General features: G+C 40.6%; 1 protein-coding gene across 1 annotated transcript; it reads left to right on the forward strand.

The window, feature by feature from the left end:
- The first annotated feature begins 2,063 nt into the window (after positions 1 to 2,063).
- On the forward strand, positions 2,064 to 21,634 carry CD180 (CD180 molecule). The gene is made up of 3 exons (XM_004374530.2): positions 2,064 to 2,340; positions 14,153 to 14,319; positions 18,070 to 21,634. The coding sequence occupies exons 1-3, from the start codon at positions 2,239 to 2,241 to the stop codon at positions 19,796 to 19,798; spliced, it is 1,998 nt and encodes a 665-aa protein (XP_004374587.1). The 5' UTR covers positions 2,064 to 2,238; the 3' UTR covers positions 19,799 to 21,634.
- The last annotated feature ends 265 nt before the right edge of the window (positions 21,635 to 21,899 follow it).

Consider the following 21,899-nt stretch of genomic DNA (forward strand, 5'->3'; position numbering starts at 1 on the left):
AGTGATATTTACATGACATTAGAATTGGTCGCTCAGTGGAGTCTTTGCCTCACATTCTTCATCTTTATGCAGGGCTTTAAGGTTAAGAAAGCTTTTTCATGTGTATGTGATCCCATTTGATCCTCATAATTACCCTGTGAGGTAGGCAGAATAGGAATTATAATTCCTGTTTTTCAGATGAGGGGATAGACTCAGAGAAGTTAAATGACTTGCCCAAGGTCGTTTAGTTGTTAAGCAGTGGAGCTGAGGCTAGAACCAGATCCTCCTTCTGGGCCGGAACCCTCTCCATTACATCATGATGGATGCCTTCTTCAAGGCAAGGTGGTCTGTCGTTGATCTGAATTTGCTTAGACAGTGTTTTACCAAAAGCATCTTCAGTGATGCTTTTGCTAATGAGGATGGCATTTTAAGGGTGACCAGAAAAGCTAAATATTTGTGGTAGCCCTAGCACAATGCCAAGTACATAGTTACGCCAACCCCTGTTTTTTTTTAGCATCTGCTCTGAAATCTCCAGATGAAGAGCCTTCTTCACCCCATTCACACTTCAGCACCTTTAGGAGGCAAAATTCTTTTCGAAACCATAGAGAGTAATAGCACGGGCTTTGCAGTGAGATTATTTGGGTCTGAATCCCTAACCCACCACTGTCTACGTATGTAGCCTTACAGAGGTTATTTAATTTCTCTGAATATCAGTTTCCACATCTGTAGAATGGGGAAAACTATAGCACTAAATAGTAGCTGTTATAATTATTAAAAGCAAACTCATTTCTGTCAAGTCGATTCTAACTCACAGCAACCCTATAAGACAGAGTAGAACTGTCCTATAGTTTCCAAGGAGTGCCTGGTGGATTCGAACTGTGGACATTTTAGTTAGCTGCCATAGCACTTAACCACTACACCACAGGGTTTCCAAGGTACAGCTGGTAGATTAGAACTGGGAACCTTTTTGGTTAGCAGCTGAGCTGTTCACTACACCACCAGGGCTACATTATAATTATTGGTGGTAGTAGTAGTAGTAGTATCTCAAGTCACTGTGAATTCTGATAATAAGAAGTGGGCTCTTGGAAATGGAGTGGGAGAATAGTAACACCAAGTATCTCGTATATGTCAGAAGGCTGAGAACAGATTGTGTCTGAGGTAGCTAAATTCAACCCACTGAGGAATACTTGAACTTTAACATTGAATTTCATTAATCTCTGCTACATCTTAATGCGAATAACTGCAATCCTGCTTCAAAGCTATGTCTAAGAAGAAATAGAGCCAGGGTGGACATCCTTAGCTCTCTGTTCCCTCCTAGCCAGGCTGTTCTTTTTATAACAGTGTCTCCCACTTCCCTGGACCAGGTTAAGAGGGAACAGGCTTTAGTAGGCCTGAATCACCTAGATGCAAGACGGACTTACTCTCCTCCTGTACTAAGGCCCTGGTGGCGCAGTGGTTAAGTTCCCAGCTGCTAATTGAAAAGGTGATGGTTTGAACCAACCAGCCGCTCCATAGAAGAAATATGTGACAGTCTGCTTCCTTGAAGATTACAGTCTTGGGAACGCTATGGGGAAGTTCTGCTCTGTCCTGTAGGGTCAGTATGTGTTGTAATTGACTGGACGGCAATGGGCTGTACTAAGGCTGGAGGTGGGGATAGGCCAGGTGGCTGAGGAGCAAGGAGAAGATACCCTCCCTTTCCAGGGAAGGACTGACCCTGTTCCCTCTTGCTCTAGCTCCCAATTCCAGTAGGTGCTACCGCTGGGCTATGTTATTCCATCTGTCCCCACAGAGTGTTCTGCCCTTCCTGCATGCTCCTGCACCCATCCGAGTTGCTCACCTGGGACAACTACCAAAGTTGGTATAGCTTCCCTCTCCCACAGTCTCTCTCATGGAAAGGGAGTGGAAGCTGCTAGAGTTGGCCAGACCTTGGAAGCTGGCCTAAAGTCAATAGAAACCATTGCACTGAGAGTCCACGTGACCAGCTCAAGAGGGCTGCACAACCAATTCTTGTTGGCCAGGAAATGCACTGGGCCATTCTGGGGCTGGGTCCTCAGTTATTTTTGGCAACGATGGGTAGTGTGCAAAAAGGACTTCCCCTTTTTTGCAGTGTGGAGCCAGTGAATGCGTAATAGTCAACAGCATTTCTTGTTCTGAGGTCACCCTTCTGAGCCCCCTCTGGCTGCCAAATTGCTGGGGCCGTCATAGCTTGATTCAATTTCTCAGCTCAAGGCATCAGACAAGCCACCAAGCTGGGGTTGTATGGGCCCCATGATGGCTCCCAGCGTCAGCTGCTTGCTTTTGGCTGTGCTGTTTTCTGCTGGCTGTAAAGTAATCACCTCCTCGGATCAAATGTGCACTGAGGTGAGTCCAACTCTTTGTCTTTATTCAGATTAAACTGACTGCCAATTCTGAGATTCAGCATGCAGTTTTATCTGAGCCTCGGCATCCTAACAGCCAATGTCTTTAAAAGGGGAAGTGGAATGTGTTTTTATTTATTGTCAGAAATGAGCCCAAGAGCTCAGCCAGGGGATGGTCTGCTAGAGTCTTGGTAGGGAGAAATGAAAGTTTTCCTCTTCCTCAATAATTTCCCCAAAATAATCCCACTTGGGACGATGAGACCAACAGGGCCTCCATGCAAATAGCTGAGCCTCAAACCTGCATCCTACTATGGGGGCTGTTTGTCCAGCATCCCAGTACATGACCCCTACCTCAAATAGTCCTTTGGTTTCCTGGCTCTTAGGGTGGAGATTAGTAAAGAAAGACCTGTGCTAGGTTTTAGAGCGTTTAAAAGATCACTCTCAATGAGTCTGGCTTTCTTCTTGAGTTGGACAACCTCCATCTGTTCACTAACCCACAGGAGTAATATCTGAGAAAAGAACCAAATTACACCTTCTGTTTTGGGCCATGACAATATTTATCAACCTGTGGGAAGTTCTTGGCAGAGGTAATGGAAGAGAGAATGGAGAAGGGCCTCCATCTCTTGCCACTTCTAAAATACTTCAACCTTCCTCGCACTGTATCTGACCCAGGCAGGTGTCCCGCCCCACATGGCCTGTCTCTGACAAGGGCTGTGGACAGGAAGGACCATCAGTCTTGGTGGCTTGGCAGGCTGCTTTACCGGCTTGCGGCTGAAAGAAGGTTAAGAACCAGGAGTAGCCCCTTCTGAGAAGGCAGCAGCATGTGGAATGGCACTGAGGCAGCTCCTGGCATCTCAGTCAGGATGGTTGTAAGAGAGAACAAGATGAAGACTTGCCAAAGAAGAGCAAGAATCAAAGCCAGGACTGGAATAAGGCCTAGAAGCTAAAATGAACCTTGTTAGTCTTGTATTAGGACAGAATTGGGATGCACTCAGGCCAAGAGAAAACACAACACTCAGAGACAATGAAGCTGGAAAGGGGAACAGTAAGGCTGTCTTCTCATCAGTCAAGTTGGTATGGCAATTTCACGTAGACACGTATGCAAATTAGTAAGGGGCTAGAAGTGGGAAACCATCCTCTCAACGATCAATGCAATTTATGCTCAATGTACCTCATGTGAATATCCTCGGATGTGGTAATATTACCATCAAATTCCAGCTTAGGTTCCTGCAGGCTGTTTTAAATGTCTCCCTCTCAAGCCTGCCAGTTCAACTCTCAAATCTCTGCATCAGTGTAAAGCCTTCTGAAGCCCACAAGGGAGTTCCCAGGAAGGGCCAGCATTGCTGGAAGATTTCGGAAAGCCCGTGGCAATACTGGACTGGTCCAACTTCCATTGAGGATATCAGACCCCAGAGCTGCCAGTTATTTTTGCAACTAGATCCTGTTTTGGCAGAGGGGAGGGAAAAGAGGCAGGGAGGGGATCCCAGTCCTTTTGCTGCCTGTTCTGGGACCTTCAGTGCTATCCAGGTCACAGAGTAGTATGGAGGGTCACAGGATTTCTAGGCCTGACCCTCTGCTGCTGCAAGAAATTTCCTTTTTGGATAAGTCAGGTGAGACTGAAACCTTCCAATGCAACTTCCTGCCTACATCAGGGACTCCAATTTTAAATGGCCTTGTGTCCTATTTAATTAACATTGCATCTATACTTTCTTTGGCCTCTTCTGTCATGTGTGATTTCTTGGCAGCAGGATTCTATGGCTACTTATTGAGCCCTTACTATATGAATAATGGGGAGAGAGGGAGGAGATAGAAAGTTGAAGGAGACCCTGCCCCTGACTCTCAGGATCTTCTAGGCTGCAGGCAAGGGGGAAGAAAATGAGAGTGGTGGGGAGGCGAAACTTGTGCCTTCGATTTAAGTATTTGGCCCTTTTTAAGTACAATTTGTACCAGTTTTGCAATTTATCAGACAGATTGCAAATACTTTCTACTACCCTATGGCTTGCCGTTTCACTTTCTTTTCCTCTTTTGTTCTCCGCCTCCGGTTTATGCATGATATATGTTCATATGATCAACATTAGCTAATCAAGCCTTATCCTGAAAACAAAGTTCTGTTTTGTTTTTTGTTTTTGCTTTGTTTTGAATTCATTTTTTTTATTGAAGTAAAACGTATACACAGAAACGTTCACAAATCCTAAGTGTGCAGTTCAATGCATTCTCACCAAATGAGCACATCTATCTAACCGGAACACAGAGCAGAATGTAATCAGCATCTCAGAAGCCCCCTCCCAGTCACTACCCTCCACCCAAAGACATCCACTTCTCTAAATTCTATCACCATAGATTGGCTTTGCCTGTTAATCTTTATATACATGGAAACATATAGTGTGTACTCTTTTACATCTGGCTTCTTTCACACAACATTAAATTTGTGAGATTTCTCTATGAAGTTTTATGCAGCAATTGTTTGTTCGTTTTTATTGCTAAATGGTATTCTGCTGTATTTATTTATCCATTCTATTGTGAACAGACATTTTCATTATTTCCAGTTTTGGGGCTATTATAAATAATGTTACTTTGGACATTCTTATCCAGGTTTTTGGTGAACAAATGTATAAATCTTTATTAATTGCATAATGTATTCATTTGGTAATAGAGTATACATATGTTTAACTTTAGCAGATATTGCCAAATAGTTTTCCAAAATGTTGGTACGAATTCACACTCATCAGCAATATATGAGAGTTCCGACTGCTCTGCAGCCTCACTAACGTGTGATATTGTTTATTTCTAAAATGTTAGACGTGAAAATGTACTCAATTTAAATATTCATCAAGAAAACAAAAATTAAACCCCAGTGAAATACCATTTTCATGCTTTTGTTGACCATTTGTTTATCCTTTTTTGGTGAGATGCCTATTTAAGTTTTTCACTCATTTTCTCTTGGGTTGTCTCTTTTTTAATTCATTCATAGGGGTTCTTTATGTCTTGTGGCTACAAGTACTTTATCAAATTGCAAATATTTTCTCCCACTTTATGGCTTGTCTTTTTGCTCTCCTAATGGTATTTTTTAATGAAAAAAAGCTCTTAATTTTAACACAGTCCAATTTATCATTTTCGTTTGTTAGTGCATTTCTGTCCTGTTTGAAAAATCTTTGCCTATTCTAAGACCATGAAAATATTATCCAAAGTTTTCTTCTAGAAGCTTTACTATTATGTATTTATTTCTATGTATAAAACCGAAATCCAAACCCATGGCCGTTGAGTTGATTCTGCCTCAGAGACGACCCTACAGGACAGAGTAGAACTGCCCCATAGGGTTTCCAAGGAGTGGATAACGGATTCTAACTGTGCACCTTTTGGTTAGTAGCCAAATGCTTCACCATTGTGCCACCAGGGCTCCTTTTGTATGTGTAGATCAATAAATTTAGATCTATAATGCATCTGAAATTGCTCTTTTCATATGATGTGAAGTAGGAGTCAAGATTAATTTTTAATAGCACTTTTTCTTTCAAAATTTCAAACCTAGAGACAAGTTCTAAGAATATTAAAATGAATATCTATAAACATTCCACACAGATTCTTCCATTGTTGAATGCCCCATGTGCTTTCCTTTTTTGCTCTTGCTCTTTCTCTGTCTCTGTATATATGTGTGTGTGTGTGTACATATGTACATATGTATGGTGTGTATATCATAAGTAATAAAATTCCACCCATGACCACTTCTTTTGAGGCTACAAAGCCATTTGCAGAAACAACTACCATGGTAGCTACAGTTCAGTGTTCTGTGATGGATTCTGGTGACACTGGGAGTGTGGACATGTTTCCTCATTTTAGATGAGCTCATCTTGGCCATCTTCCTACCCCTCAAAACTCAAAACTATGGTAGGAGAGAGTCTTTCAGTCCTAGCAATGGGGGTGGGAAACTTAGCAGAGTTCTTTTATGAGAGGAACTCCAAGTTCAAGGCCAGCCGAGATATGCCTTAGACATGTGGACGCAAGGATTTCCCAATAGCTTTAGATAAAGATATGATACTGGGGTGATCCAGTTAAATACTAACTCCTGTAATTGAATGTTTCACGCACACTATCTCATTAATCCTCACAATGGGCTGCAAAGTGGGCATTATTATCCTCCATTTGTAGTTGGGGGAAAGGGAGGCTTCAGAGAACACAGCTAGGTGGTTGAGAGCTGGGATTTGAACCCACCCAGGCAGTTTGACTCTAAAGACAAACAGAGAATGAACTGCCTATAATAGAACGCCCTTTCCCTGGAGGATATCTGATTGACAACAAAATATTAGGCTGTGCCCACTCGTAAGTTTTTGTTTTGTTTCCAAAGAGAAATTGTTACTCTGAGAGGTATTGGTGATTCAGTGGTAGAATTCTCACCTTCCAAGTGGGAGTCTCGGGCTCATTCCTAGCCAATGCACCACATGTGTAGCCACCACCCATCTGTGAAGGGAGGCAAGGAATCATGGGGATGGTGCAGGACTAGGCGGTGTTTGGTTTCTGCTGTGAATGGGGTTCGTTCAACAACAGCTAACAACAACAGTAATTGTTACTCTGAAGTTTAGCTCAGTCAACTTGTTTGGGGTTCAGTGCCCCAGACTCCTCATGCACAGTGGAGCTGGCTGCGGCCTGTGCCAAGTGCAGATGAGACATCACTTGAGTGAAATGCAAAGTGGTCTAAATTAGAAAATGATTTTAACACTTGCTAGGAGAGAAAATGCAGCTGGATGGCAAGGAGTTAGAGATGCAGCAGAAAGCAGTAAAATAAGATCCTGATTGAAAAATGCAAATGAGTATCTGGAGGAGAAAGGGATGGCAAGTACAAACGTAGCACAGGGGAGCCCTGCGCTGTGTAAAGAGCACTGCACTGAGATGGAGCTGAAGACAAGCTGGCTGGCACAGGTCCCAGTGTGTAGTGGGTCCTCAGCAAATGTTCCCTGACTTGGAATGGAGATGGGCATGGGGCAGTTGCGTGAATACCATGTGGCTTTGCCACGACCCTGCCGGCTGTGAGAGATCACACCAGGAAGGGTCCTGCCCGCCGGGAGCCAGCCAAAACAGAAGAGGAGTGAGAAAGAGACTAGGAAGTGACCATATACTAAGATCTAAAAAGAGAGGGCTGAATTTATAGGAAATGGTCATGTGAGCTCATAGAAACCACAAGGGCTGCAACAGTAGGTGTGGGTGTCTGCCTGGAAAAACAACAGAAGCCCATGGTCCTGGGGCTGGCCTGGCCCTAAGCAAAAGGTAACGGCTGTGCTCTCGGGTAGCTGCCAGTATCCAGTTTTTGCATCCTGCCCTTTCACTCTCTTGCATTGTCATTCTGCTGTCCTGGAACCCTGTGCTCTGCTATCAAAATTTGCTCTCAGAAAATTTTGATATGAGTTGTGAGAGCAAGAAAGACAGAACCTCACTTACGTAGTATTTTTACCAAAAATGTATAAATTGAGACAAATCATGAAGAAACATAGAAATGCAAAGTGAGAGACATTCTACTAAATATGAGCCTATATTCTTAAAAAAAAAAAGTTATAAAGATAATGAAAGATTGAAACATTGCCTCAAATTAAAGGAGACTAAAGAGACATGGCAACTAAATGCCATGTGTGACTCTGGATTGGAAAAACAAAAATTAGTATAAAGGACAAATTGCTATTGGGACAATTGGTCAAATTTGAATACAGACTGTATGCTTGATAACAATATTGTATCAATGTGAAATATTTTGAATTTGATAATGGCACTGTGGTTGTATAAGAGAATATTCTTTATCTTAGGGGTTATAAGCTAAGGTATTTAAGGGTAAAAGAGGCCTGGGTAGCACAAAAGTTTAAGTACTCAGCTACTGACTGACATGCTGGTAGTTCGAATCCACACAGAGGCATCTTGAAAGGTGTGGCCATCTACTTCTGAAAGATCACACCACTGAGAACCCTCTGTAGTGCCGTTCTACTCCGAAACTCATGGGGTCACCGTGAGTTGGAAGCGACTCAATGATAATTGTTTTGTTTTCTGTTTGTTTGTTTTCAGGTGAATTTACTCTCAACAACAAACAGGAGAATAATAATGTGTGTGTGTGTATTTCTTGCCTTAAAAAATAGAATATGCTAAAAACAGTTTAATGCTTCCTAGTAGGGTCGCTATCAGCGGGAACTGACTCGACAGCAACGGGTTTGGTTTTTGGTTTTAGATGATTCCAGATCACGGAGTGCTTCGGTGTCATCATCCTTAGTGACAACTTCAGTTGCACAGGCTTGTGACTGTGAAAGCCACATGAGAGGGGACCACATGTGTGTTGAGCCCACAACATTCTCTTAAATGCGTTTGGTTTTGAAATTCCCACATCAGCCTCATTTCTCGTCATTTGCCTCTTTCTCCTAGGAATCAAGGGCAGAGATTTAATCACAGTTTCCACCTAACAGGAGATGATTTAATGCTATGGCACAGGCTTGAGGTGGGCTTCTTGCTACTCCTTGATAGTGTTCTCAATCGGTTCTCATTGCTTCACTGGGTCAAATCGGAGGAATTACTTTTACCTGCCTCTCCATTTTCTAGGAGCTCCCTCTGGCCCCTGGCTCGAGTTTCTCCTCAATCCTCACCTTTCTGAATCACATTAGTGCACTAAAATGCTTAGTAAAGCACACGAAAGGCTGAGGCACAGAATAATTTCAGTTTCATAGGCACTTATATATTCAGGAGGAGGAGGGAATTACCAGTGCTGGCATTGTGCTGTAGGGCCGGAATAGAGCAAGATGAATTGAGGAAAGCCCCTTTTCTCCAAGCGGATGGAACATCAGTTACGCAAACAGAGACAATAAAAAAAAAACTGTCTCTTCAAAATTAATACCAATCTTAGCAACTATTGGGGCAGCAGCTGCACATGCATATTCTGGATGAGTCGTCCATATTCATGGGCACCAAAGAGGTGTTTGGCAACATGTTTTGTTCCCCCCCCCACCCCCCACCCATCAGCTAAATCTAAGTTTTGAATGCCAAGTGTGCTTTTCAAGGACATTATCTGGATTTGTGGCAGTGCCTGGAGGACTTTGGGTCTATAAAATGAAGAATGAATTACAGGGAAATACAAATACGGCATTTTCATCAGGGACAGTTACCGTATTGCCACAATATAGACGAAAACTGGAGATTTCCTGGAGATGAGCGTGCTATAAAAAAAGTGCACCACTAACCAAAAATTGGAATGAGTAAAGCAAAAAGAAATTAAAAATCATGAAAGCATCGCACTTGAGAGAGGAGGACATGTGCAGTCTTCTGCTTCCAGCCGAGCAGGCCTGTTTGCACCGCCGTCCGGGCCTAACGTGGACTTTGGTGGGGCACGTCTTTCTCAGAGCTGGGCAGTCTCAGTGTGACCTCTAGTGAGACACTGTGTGGTCAGGGAAAAGACGAGGCTGGAAGGTTTGGTTAAACACATGGAGCCAGCTGAAGAAACTTCACAAGCAGAAGAGGAAATAAACTAATTACTGAAAGGGAAGTCGAGCAGAGAGGAAGGAGAGAAGCAAAAGGAAGGGGATCAGAGAAGAGAGGAGAAAGGAAGGGAAAGTAGAAAATGAAGGACAAAAACAAGAGGAAAAGAGATTTTATAAATTCTCATTATGTACATCAAAAACCTTAAGTCAAACTACAATAAAATATGCCGTAAAAATGCTTAAAAGCAGCATACACGGGAATAGATCCAAAAAAACTGTATTTTAAAACAAGTGAGCTTGTATCAAATGGTACAAAAAAAAAAATCTAATTTATACCCTATACCATACACTACAGTAAGCAAACTATTACTCAAGACAGGCAGCAATTTTCTAAACATTATCTTTCCCTCAGTAGCTCCTTGCCCCAAATCTAATCATTAGTGATTACTTAAAAAATATGTGTGTACTGATATGCCAAGGGCGTATAGTAAAATAGAGCATTTACAGAGTAAATGAGGCTTACTCCCTGTTTGGGGATCACCATTCAAATCAGTCTGCCCATGGTACAGGTTTAGAAGCACCTGAGGCAAGTACTCACGGTCATGGTTATTTAATAACATCTCTTCCCAGGGTGACTGACAGTATAACATTCACTCACTTCAAAGAAAATTCTGCCCTGGCCCACAGAGAGGTGAAATGGTTCTCTGGCAAGCATATTCTAATAGCTGTACATTTCCCCAAACCTGGGTAATTCGACCTTGACCAGTGCTCTCTTTTACTGATCTGGCTCCCATGAGGATGCTTGCTGACAAGACCATCAGAAGCCAGGGCATCATTACTTCAGTGGAACTCTGATTAAGTCTCATGCTATCACAGTCTACTATCAATTCCAAGACTGCCGGTCCATGTGCCAATGAATCCATTGATGCCACTCCACACTCCTAACACTCCATGAAGAGTTCAGCAAAAGCGCTCATGGATTTTATTAATTCATCAGCTGTAGCCCTTCTCTTTTAATTGAGCTCTGCATGAATCCAATAAGTACTCTGAGTTAGAAGACAATAATATGAGGGAGAGAAACTGCTGTACTCAGAATCACTTCTTCCATCTGAGAGATGGCCCATGGTCCCGAGATGTCCTTTGTCTTGTTATCTCCAAGTGTGTTTTCCCTAGGAGCCTTCCCATGCAAAATATACCCCCATCAAACCTTCATACCTGCCCTACTACCCTTCATCCCAAAGCATATCCAGATAAATTATGACTTCACATTTCTATAGGTTTCTAACCAACACTTACCCATTTTTTATCTGTTTAGACCAAGATTTACAGCTTAAGCAAATGGGCATCTAAGAAGCAGTGATTGGCAGACATCTGAATAGTTGACTGTATTTAAACTATTTTGACTGTCCTAGGGCACAGAATGATGAACTCCTCTGGGCTTACATGCAGGGCTATGACAGAACACCTAGGGTCTAGTATCAGCATCCTGCAGATCCAGAAACCCAAAATTAATTAATTCATGCTTCGAGATCACAATACCTTGTGGCCTAAGGTCTGTGACACACTGCTAGTTTTTAAAAACTTTTTATAAAGAAAAGTCTAATCATAGACAAAAGTTGTTAGTACAAAGAATCTCCATGTATCCATCACTCAGTATCCAACAACCATCAACATTTTGCCATAATAGTTTCATCTATCTACTCCCCACTCCATTTTTGCCAGAATATTTTAAAAGAAATCTCAAACGTTATTCCATTTTATCTTTAAATACTTCAATATGCATCTCATAAAATAAAAACATTGCTCTTACCTAACTGTAAGACCAGTATCATTCTTCACATTCATAATTCCTTAATAATATCTAATACCCTGTCCTTATTCAAAGTTCCTTGACAGTCTATAAAAGGTCTTTTCACTGCTGCTTTGTTTGAATCAGAATCTAAACACGGGCTACTCTATTTGTTGATTATATCTCTTAAGTAGCTTTTATTTCTTTTTGTCTGTTTTAGCATGAGCAGCCTCCTTTCTCATTCTCTCTCTCTGTCATTCACAGGTTGTTAAAACCAAGTCAGCTGTTCCAAAGAATGTCCCACATTCTGGATTTGGCTGATTGCAACCTTGTGGTGGTATTTAACTTGTTGTTGTTAGCTGTTGAGTCGGCTCTGACTCAGGGTGAACCCGTGTACAACAGAACCCATGTACAACAGAACCCATGTACAACGGAGCAAAACGTTGCCCTGCGCCATCTTCATGACTGTTGGAATGCTGGAGTCCATTGTTGTGGTCACTACCGTGCAATGGTTAAGAGCCTGGCTGCTAACCAAAAGGTCTGCAGTTCCAATCCACCCGCCGCTCCTTCGAAACCCTGTGGGGCAGTTCTACTTTGTCCTATAGGGTCTCTATGAGTCAGAATCAACTCGACAGCAACGGGTTTTCTTTCCAGCGTGTAGGGCTTATCTTCTGGCACTATATTGAACAATATTCTGTTGTGATCCATATGATTTTCACTGGCTGACTTTCAGGAGTAGATTTCCAGACCTTTCTTCCCAGTCTTTCTTGGTCTGGAAGCTCCACTGAAACTTGTACACCATTGGTGACCATGCTAGTATTTGAAATAGCAGCATAGCTTCCAGCGTCATAGCAACACACGAGCCACCATGGTACAACAAATTGACAGATGGCTGGTGGGTAGTTTAACTTAAATCTCCCTTATCACTTGTAGATTGGAAATCAGACTTATAGACTTAAGTGGATTCAGGTTAAATTGTTTTTTTTGTAAGAATACCTCATAGTGACACTGTGTACTTCATATTATATCACGTCAAAAAGTATGCAAAATCTGTCTCATTTTGGTGATGCTAGGGTTCATTAGCAGATTTAGATAATGACCAACTGATTCCCCATTATAAAGTTCTCATGAACTTTTCACCAAATGGCTTTACCAACTGTTGATGATGATTGCCCAAATCAGCTATTTCACGATGATTTACTACTAATTTCCCTTCTATATTTATTAGCTAGAGATCTTCTCTTTAAAAGAACTTTTCTTCATTCTCTACAGCTATTTGGTTATCCTGGGGGTAAGAGGGGAGTTCTCACCAGAAAGGCAAAGACAAAAATAAATACTTAATTTTTTCTCCTCAATTATCACTTTCAGAGTAATGATTAAACCCTAGCAACTTCTAATAATTTATGAGTTTTGTTCTGTGTCTCCCTCTCTCTCCTTTATATATGCATGTATTTGTGTAACATGCTGAAGCATGGATTTTTCTATAGTCAGTGTATTTTAAAGAGAGTCATTCATTGGTCTTTTGTCATTGGTCTGATGCTTAAATCATCTCATCTTCTGCCAGTGGGAGCCTCTTCAAACTGCTTCCTGTGTCCTTTTGACATTATACCATTATCCCTTCATAGATTTTTTTCTGGCGTATCTTATATATTTCCTCCCCCAGGTTTGGAATCAGATGGACATATATATGCACTACATACTATATAAACCAAACCTGTTGCCGTCGAGTCAATTCCGACTCATAGCAACCCTACAGGACAGAGAAGAACTGCCCCATAGGGTTTCCAAGAAGCGGCTGGTAGATTCAAACTGCTGACCTTTTAGTTAGCAGCTAAGCTCTTAACCGCTGCACCACCAGGGCTCCGTATACTGTATGCTATATACTATATGGGAGTCCCGGAATGGCACAAATGGTTAAGCATATGGCTACTAACTGAAAGGTTGGCAGTTCAAATCCACCCACAGGCACTTCAGAAGAAAGGCCTGGCGATCTACTTCCAAAAGATCAGAACAAACAAAAAAACCTGTTGCCATAGAGTCAATTCTGACTCATAAGTCAGAATTAACTCGATGACAATGGGTTTTCAAAAGATCACAGCCATTGAAAACCCTACGGAGCACAGTTCTACTCTGAAATATGTGGGGGCACCATGAGTCAGAATCAACTTGATGGTAAATTGTTTGGTTTGGTTGTTATAGACTATATGCACTACGTACCCTATTCTGTACCTCGCTTTTTCTGCACCTAACAATATATCCTGAATATTACTCTATATCAGTGTTTGGAGATCTTCCTCATTCCTTTTTCAGCTCCAGAAGATCCCATCTTGTGGACATATTGACTTGATGGCAACAGGTTACAGGTTTACAGTCCTATATGGTTGGGTATTCTGCTTATTGCCAATCTTTGGCTATTACAAAATATTCTATATTAAATAACTTTGTGCACATGTAATTTATGTTTTCCAAGTGAGTATTTAATAAAGATTCCTAGAAGTGGTATTGCTACTCAAAGGGTAAAACTTATAGGTAGTGTTGCTAGATGATCAAATGATTAAGTCTAGTATTAATTTACACTGTTCTCTCATCAGAAAGAAGCCAACAAAATATATAACTGTGAATATTTAGGTCTTAGCAAAATTCCTGACATACTACCAAACACAACAGAAGTTTTGGAATTCGGCTTTAATTTCTTGCCTGCAATTCAAAATACGACCTTCAGCAGACTCATTAATCTTATCTTTTTGGATTTAACCAGGTATGTATCTGAGTTTCTTGTGCGCTCTTGATGTTTTACATAAGGAATAACACACCCTGGATTCAAACTGTTTCCAAGACTTTCTTTTGCGGCACAGGTACAACCTGCTTACCCTGTGTGTTATTCTTTCCCATGAAATATTTTTATGCAGGTAAAAAATAATTTAAAGAAACACCAATCAATGGAGAGGAAAGTGTATGGTTCTCAAACTAGCTGTGGCAGCAGTGCAATTCGAGAAGTCTTAAGGAATACTGATAACAAAAATTAAAATAGCTAACTGTCATACTAAATCAGATGCCATGCTGTACTACATTTTAGCATAGTTGATCATTATTGGGTGAGGATATTTGAAGAAAAATTTTTAAGAAACACACCCACATAAAATCTACTAATTTTTTTCCTATATATTGGGAAAAGAGTCCCATTACTTGACTTTAGTGGCAGATATCAGTATTTCAAACGCTGAAACAGTGTTTGAGAACCACTGGGCAGAAGTAGTACAAGAAAGTAAGGGAAGAAAACAAAAGGGATGGGTGGCTTATGGGAATGTATATGGAAGAGGGGGGAAGGGCCCTACATGTAGGTGATGTCTGAACCTCTTGTAGCAGTTCTATTTCCTCTACTTTGGTCCTTCAACTTAAGCTACTTCAGAGTGGGAAAGTGTTCATATGCAGAGTACTATTTCATCTCTATAACCACCACTGTAAGGTAAGCATGGTGAATACTATCGTTCACCTTGAGGTTAGATGAGGTTCAAGGAGGTTTTGCAAACTTGCTTTAGTTTACAGAGTAAGGAAACTAGGACTCTGATTTCCTGACCCCCCAGTCCAGAGTAAACCAAATGACCCCAGGCCACCTCCCCAACCTAGACCCACAAACAGGTGCTTAGATCACAGCCATTGAAAAAGCTGTGTCTTATATTGATGGGTATTTCTGGTTATTGCCAATCTTTTGGTGCTTAGAAACAAACAATTGAGAGAGGACTTCCCCGTTAAGACAGAGACAAATATCATTATGTTACCTACACATTATGCTGCAAGGAAATTTTCTTTTCCTCTCCTTTTCTATTCCTTATTTTTAGGTGAAACGAGTTTTTCTGCACTTTTAAGGAGTGCGTAGTAGGCCAGGATTACTCTTCTAGCGTCAGGACTCAAGAATTACCTCTTGTTTTATTTTCGAGATGTGACAAAAATATGACCACATACATTCTAAAATCCTTCTCCTCTGTTCCCTTCCTTGTCTTTTATCTGGCCACAAATTCAACCTTATTTTTTATTACTTTAATCAGTAATTGTTTCTTTAGCCTTTGCAACATGTTTTCTATTGTCTTTGCTCATTCTTCTGTCTTGATTCTCAGACCTTCCTCTCTGGAATAATTTTTCTTCTTCCTGAAGTATATTCTTAGAAGTCTTTTATTGAGAGTCTGCTAGTAGTAAATTCCCTCAGTTCTTGTTTTTCTGAAAATGTCTTTATTTCACTCTGCTTCTTGAAAGATGGTATTTTCTGACGCACACTTCCAGGTTGAAAGTCATTTTTATTAGCCCTTCAACACTATCATTCCACAGTCTTCCCTTGTTGCTATTGAGCAGTCACCTATCTATCTAATCATTATCCATATGTAGCTATGTCTTTTCTCTCTGGATGTTTTTAATATCTTTTCTTTGTCTTTGGTATTTTACAATTTCACAAGGATGCATCTATGTGTGGATTGTTGGGCTTTTTAAATATGAAATTAGTGTCTTTCAACAATTCAAAAATATTCCAGCCACCATCTGTTTGAGTGTTGGCTTGTCTCCATTCACTTTTTGATCTCTGATTAGATTTACATTCATTCATCTCACCTGTCTTTCAAATCACTTAATATTGCTTGCATATTTTCCATCTCCTTAGATTTTGGGGCTATTGTCTAGGTAATTTCCTCGTATCTACTTCTAGTTCATTAACATCATCTTCAGCTGTGTCCAATCTACTGTATAAACTATTGATTGGCTTTCTAGCTTTAATTATTAATTTTTTTCATTCCCATTAAGTTTTATTGAATTTTTTACAGATAATTCTAGTCAGTTTTGACTTTTTTTCCCCTCATCATACTTTGATTCTTATTATTTGTTTAAACATATTAGGCATATTTTTAATATATTCTGGTAGTATTTATCAGATATATCTGATAATTCTGGTATCTGCTGGCTTTGTGAGTCTGATTCTATAGATTTGTTTTCCTGATGACTCTAGGTAATGGGGTTCCCTTATGTTTTTAGTGAATTTTTACTTTGAGCACATTTCTTTTTTGGAAGTTTGTCTGCTGAAATTTTTGTTTAAAATTCTTCCTGAAATTAGATAATACCAATGAATTATTAATATTTTATGTGTGATAATGGCACTATGGAATACAAGTCCATATTTTTTGGAGCTGCATCCTGAAATAACAGGATGTCTGGGATTTGATTTAAAATAATTTAGGAGAGAGAGGTGGAAATAGATGAAGCAGGGAAGCAAATATAGAAAAATCTTGATATTATTCTATCTGGGTGATAGATATTTGAAGGCTGTTTGTACTATTATCTCTAAATTTATGTTCGAAAGATTTCCTAATAAAAAAGCAATTACACACATTGCTCCAGAAAATACTTGTATTTGCTTCTGCCAATTACCTGAAGGCACCACCATCCTGGGACCTCTTTAAACTCAGGTTTCAAAGTGGGTTTCTTTTGGGAGGTCGACATCACCATTCCTAAATTCAGTCCACAATCCTCATGAGTGGAACATTCTGGTTAGGTATTATCAGAGGAGAAATTTATTGTTTGCTCCACCCAGAGTCAAAGTCAAGACAAACATATATCCTGAAGGTCTCACTGTATGAGTTTTCTCTTTTTTTTTTTTTTTTTTTTTTTAAGTTCACCCACAGAAGGTATCCCTGTTGAGGTTCCTGGCAGTTTCCAGAGGTTTTTGATAGGACTTTCTATCCTGCTTGGGGCCCAAGTTTGTCTCCTGCCCCCGATGCATGTGGCTCATTAAAACCTGACTCTAGGCCACCAGAGATAGGCAGATATCCCCAGGACAAGGGCTAGCTCCAGGGTGCACTTGTTCCTATGGATTCAACTTTTATTTTCACAATGAGTTTCTAAGTAACTCCCTAACTGGCATCCAGAGGAGCTGAGTATTTATATATATCATGTCCAGTATTTTCAGTTGTGCAATACCAGAATGGGTTTCTCTGAACTTCTAGTGTTCCATATTTCTATAGAGCATTTTTGCACATATTGTGTTGTATCATTTTACTCAAAACAGTCCTACAAAGTAACTATTATTTCTATACATTATAGACGGAAAAAACTGAGGATGAGAAAAGTTGTGACTTGCCCAGGATATCGCAGATTCATATAGTCTATTTTACATATCATATATCATATATTACGTATTGTATATGATATTTTACACATTATTTAAGACACCAGATTTTTTTGTTTTTACCTACAATCTAACTACTAATTGTTCCCTATATCACAAACATAGGGAGAGGTAAAATATCTGAAAATAATTTCAAATCAGAGTGTTCCAAACTGAAGCTATTCATAAATTATTTAACAGGACATCTGTGGATAATAAAGAGAGTTTTTTATGTTTGACTTTGAATAATAATGTGCACTGTTTTTACTATACGCAAAAGGTGGCTTTGTAGCATATGTCATTGTGACAGTTTTGTTTCTTTTTTCTAATCTGTTATTGTTAAATATGATTATCTTTTTTCAGGTGCCAGATTAACTGGTTACATGAAGACACCTTTCAAAGCCATCATCAACTGAACACAATTGTATTGACCGGAAATCCCCTGATATTCATGGCAGAAACATCACTTAATGGGCCCAAGTCTCTGAAGCATCTCTTCTTAACCCAAACAGGAATATCTGATCTAGAGTTTATCCCAGTACACAACCTGGAAAACTTGGAAAGCTTGCATCTTGGAAGCAATCATATTACCTCCATTGAGTTCCCAACAAACTTTCCAACACAGAATCTGAAAATTCTGGATTTTCAGAATAATGCTATCCACTACCTCACTAGAAAAGACATGGACTCTCTGAAGCCAGCCACCAACCTCAGCCTTAACCTCAATAGCAATGACATTAAAGGTATTGAGCCTGGTGCTTTCCATTCAAAGATCTTCCAAAATTTGAACTTTGGAGGGACTTTTGATTTGTCTGTTATATTAAAAGGTCTGCAGAACTCTACTATTCAATCTCTCTGGCTTGGGACATTTGAAGACAAGGAGGACCAAGACCTTAGTCCAGCCATCCTTCAGGGACTTTGTGAAATGTCTGTTGAGAGCATCAACCTACAGCAGCACCATTTCTCTGACTTCTCGTCCGCCACCTTTCAGTGCTTCACCCAACTCCAGGAATTGGATCTGACAGCAACTCACTTGAAAGAGTTACCCTCTGGGATTAAGGGTATGAACTCACTCAAGAAATTAGTTCTCAATGTAAATAATTTTGACCAATTGTGTGAAATCAGTGCTGCCAGTTTCCCTTCTCTTACACACCTCTACATCAAAGGCAACAGGAAGAAACTTGACCTTGGTGCTGGCTGTTTGGAAAGACTAGAAAATCTTCAGAAGCTTGATTTAAGCCACAATGGCATAGAGGCTTCCGATTGCTGCAATCTGCAACTCAAAAACCTGCCTCACTTGCAGTGCCTAAACCTGAGCTACAATGAGCCCCTTGGACTCCAGAGTCAGGCATTTAAAGAAAGTCCTCGGCTTGAACTTCTGGATTTGGCATTTACCCACTTGCATGTTAATGTTCCACAAAGTCCTTTCCAAAACCTCCAACTCCTACAGGTTCTCAATCTCTCTTACTGCCTCCTGGATACCAGCAATCACCATCTTCTAGCAGGCCTGCCAAATCTCCGGCATCTGAATTTGCAGGGAAATCGCTTTCAAGATGGTAGCATCCCAAAGACCAACCTACTTCAAACAGTGGGCAGCTTGGAGATTCTGATTTTAGCCTCTTGTGACTTGCTCTCCATAGACCAGCAAGCGTTCCACGGCCTTGAAAAAATGTGTCATGTAGACTTAAGCCACAACAGCCTGACAGGCGATAGCATCTCTGCTCTTAGCCATCTTAAGGGAATCTATCTCAATCTGGCCGCCAACAACATTTGCATTGTTTCGCTCCATGTCCTCCCCACATTGTCCCAGCAGAGCACTATTAATTTAAGCCACAATCCCCTGGACTGCACTTGCTCTAACATTCATTTCTTAACATGGTTCAAAGAAAACCTGCACAAACTTGAAGGCTTGGAGGAGACCATGTGTGCAAACCCCCCACCTTTAAAGGGAGTTAAGCTGTCTGATGTCAAGCTGTCCTGTGGGATTACAGCTGTGGGTATTTTCTTTCTCATAGTATTTTTATTCTTGTTCACCATTCTGTTAGTTTTTTTAATTAAATTCCTTCTTAGATGGAAATACCAACACATTTAGTGCTAAAGCTTTCCAGAGAAGGCAAATAAAGGTGTTTCACAAAATTGTCCTAAGTGAAGAAACTGTCATCTGTTGCTGTCCAAACTTTTCAGACTTGTACATGGGGCTGGGCAGGGATTCACTATGCTTTTCTGAGCATCTTACCCTTGTGAGTGGCTGCTGATGAGTCTCACTGGCAGGCTAACTAGCTGGGGTCAGACGTGGCCTTGAGAGATGCAATTCATTTCCTCACGTGGAAGGTGGTAGTAGTTCGGGGTGGATTCATGGCAGGGAAAGGCAAGGAGAATAACACACTAGGAGGTCATCTTCCTTCCACTCAGGGACATCCCTTCAAGCACCTCTCACCCTGAAAGATCATCAATCCCCACAACTTGGCAGTGTTAAAGCTCTCCCACTCACTGTCTTTCACCCACCATTGAGGCATTGTGCTCAGGTCTGAGTTCTTAGTAATGGAACCATAGGGAAACTTAGTTGGAGACAAAGTCTCAGTGCTTATTTTAAATGAAAAAAGAAAAACACAATGAATTTAAAAGAAAAGGCTGGGAAATGAATCCTGCTATCAAATAGACTCCAAGAGTCTTTTTAATCCTTTGTTGTTGTTTGCCGTGGAGCCGATTCCAACTCATGGTGACCTCACATCTCTACAATACCCCCGGTGTACAAATAGCTACCAAAAAAACAAAAAGAAAAAGACACCCCTCCTGCACAGAGGTTTAGGATTTCTGCCACATTTGCTGCACTTCTTTGAGAACCAGGGAGACTCCCGTCTGTCGGCTGTTCTCCCTCTTATGTTACAGGTCCTCCCTTACAGGTGGGCTGTGGTTCAAAATGCTCTTCTCATGTGGGTATCTCGTCCTTAGAAGCCTCTTTCCCACAGGATCAGTGATATAAGCGGGGTTTGCTTCCCAGGCTGTCCCTCAAAATTCTATTTATCTCAGACAGCATTTGAGACAGCACATTTACAATGAAAACGAGCGGAAGAAAACATACCGCATGCTAGCTGTTGGCAACACAATTAAGGCTGGCTTAGTGAGAAATAGTTTCTGTTCAGGGTGGGGTGTTAGCAAAGGTTGTACCAGAGACAGACAAGGGACAGGATCATCTAATGCAGGTAGATAAAGAAGACAGAGAAGTGACAATGCTATGACTTTGGTTTTACTAAGACCCGAAATGTCACACTAATGCGGGAATCCAGCTTCTGAAGTCTGGACTGCTGGACAACGGAAGTTGGAGCTCTTGTACTTGGATGTTATTGCACCGATAAGGCCTTGATTAAGTTCTAGAACTAACATTAGGTTGTTGTTGTTGTCAGTTTCTGTTGAGTCAATTCTAACTCGTGGAAACCACATGGTGATTTATTCTTAGAAATTCTGATTGAATATCAAGGTAAAATTGGATCAACTTTACCAGCCAATCAGAATTATTAACCCTTAGTCTCAGGGTGTAATTGTGGGACATAATAACAGACTGGAAATTTGGAGAACAAATCTTCTTTATCCCAGGAAAGGTAGGAAAGGCAAGGAAACAAGCAGTGAAGTGAAACAATAAACTTTCACTGTAAATGCTCTGCTAGTCTTAGGAGATTTGCAGGCAGTACTGGACAGGAAGCCGAGTTTTCCCAGACATCTTTGGTCGTGTACTCAGGGTTGGGACTAAAGTAAGGTAAGTGAGGCTTGGGCACAAAATTTAAAGGGTGTCAGAAACTTCCACAATTAAGGTAAATCGTATTTTAATACAATGTTTGTAAAACTAATAATTAATGCAAAGAATCCATGATGAACAAGATACCAAAATTTTAAGTTAAAGCAGTGTTGTGCCAAGTCATATTAGAGCCTGAGGCAAAAGAAAAATATCAGTGTAATACTGATTCTGTCTTTATGTAAGATGTTGATATTCTGTTCATCATAGATTATTTCATATTAATTTTGATTTTTAAAAATGTTATATTAGATATTATTTTATAGTTTATTGGTCAATAGTAGTTTACTATTTTTTATAGTTTATTATTATTTCATAGTGCTGACTTAAATTTGGTATCTGAGACAAGTACCTCACTCACCTCACCCTAGTCCTGGCCCTGAGGACTGGTGGGAGGTGAGGA

This window comes from Trichechus manatus, unplaced genomic scaffold (assembly GCF_000243295.1).
Source record: "Trichechus manatus latirostris isolate Lorelei unplaced genomic scaffold, TriManLat1.0 scaffold00029, whole genome shotgun sequence".
In the NCBI taxonomy this organism is placed as follows: Eukaryota; Metazoa; Chordata; class Mammalia; order Sirenia; family Trichechidae; genus Trichechus; species Trichechus manatus.

What these genes read in the sequence shown, in the direction of transcription:
- CD180 (XM_004374530.2), top strand. Translation starts at nt 2,239, where the DNA reads ATGGGCCCCATGATGGCTCCCAGCGTCAGCTGCTTGCTTTTGGCTGTG. An exon ending in CGGATCAAATGTGCACTGAG is followed by an intron (nt 2,341 to 14,152) that starts GTGAGTCCAACT and finishes TTCTCTCATCAG; the next exon opens with AAAGAAGCCAACAAAATATA. An exon ending in ATCTTTTTGGATTTAACCAG is followed by an intron (nt 14,320 to 18,069) that starts GTATGTATCTGA and finishes ATCTTTTTTCAG; the next exon opens with GTGCCAGATTAACTGGTTAC.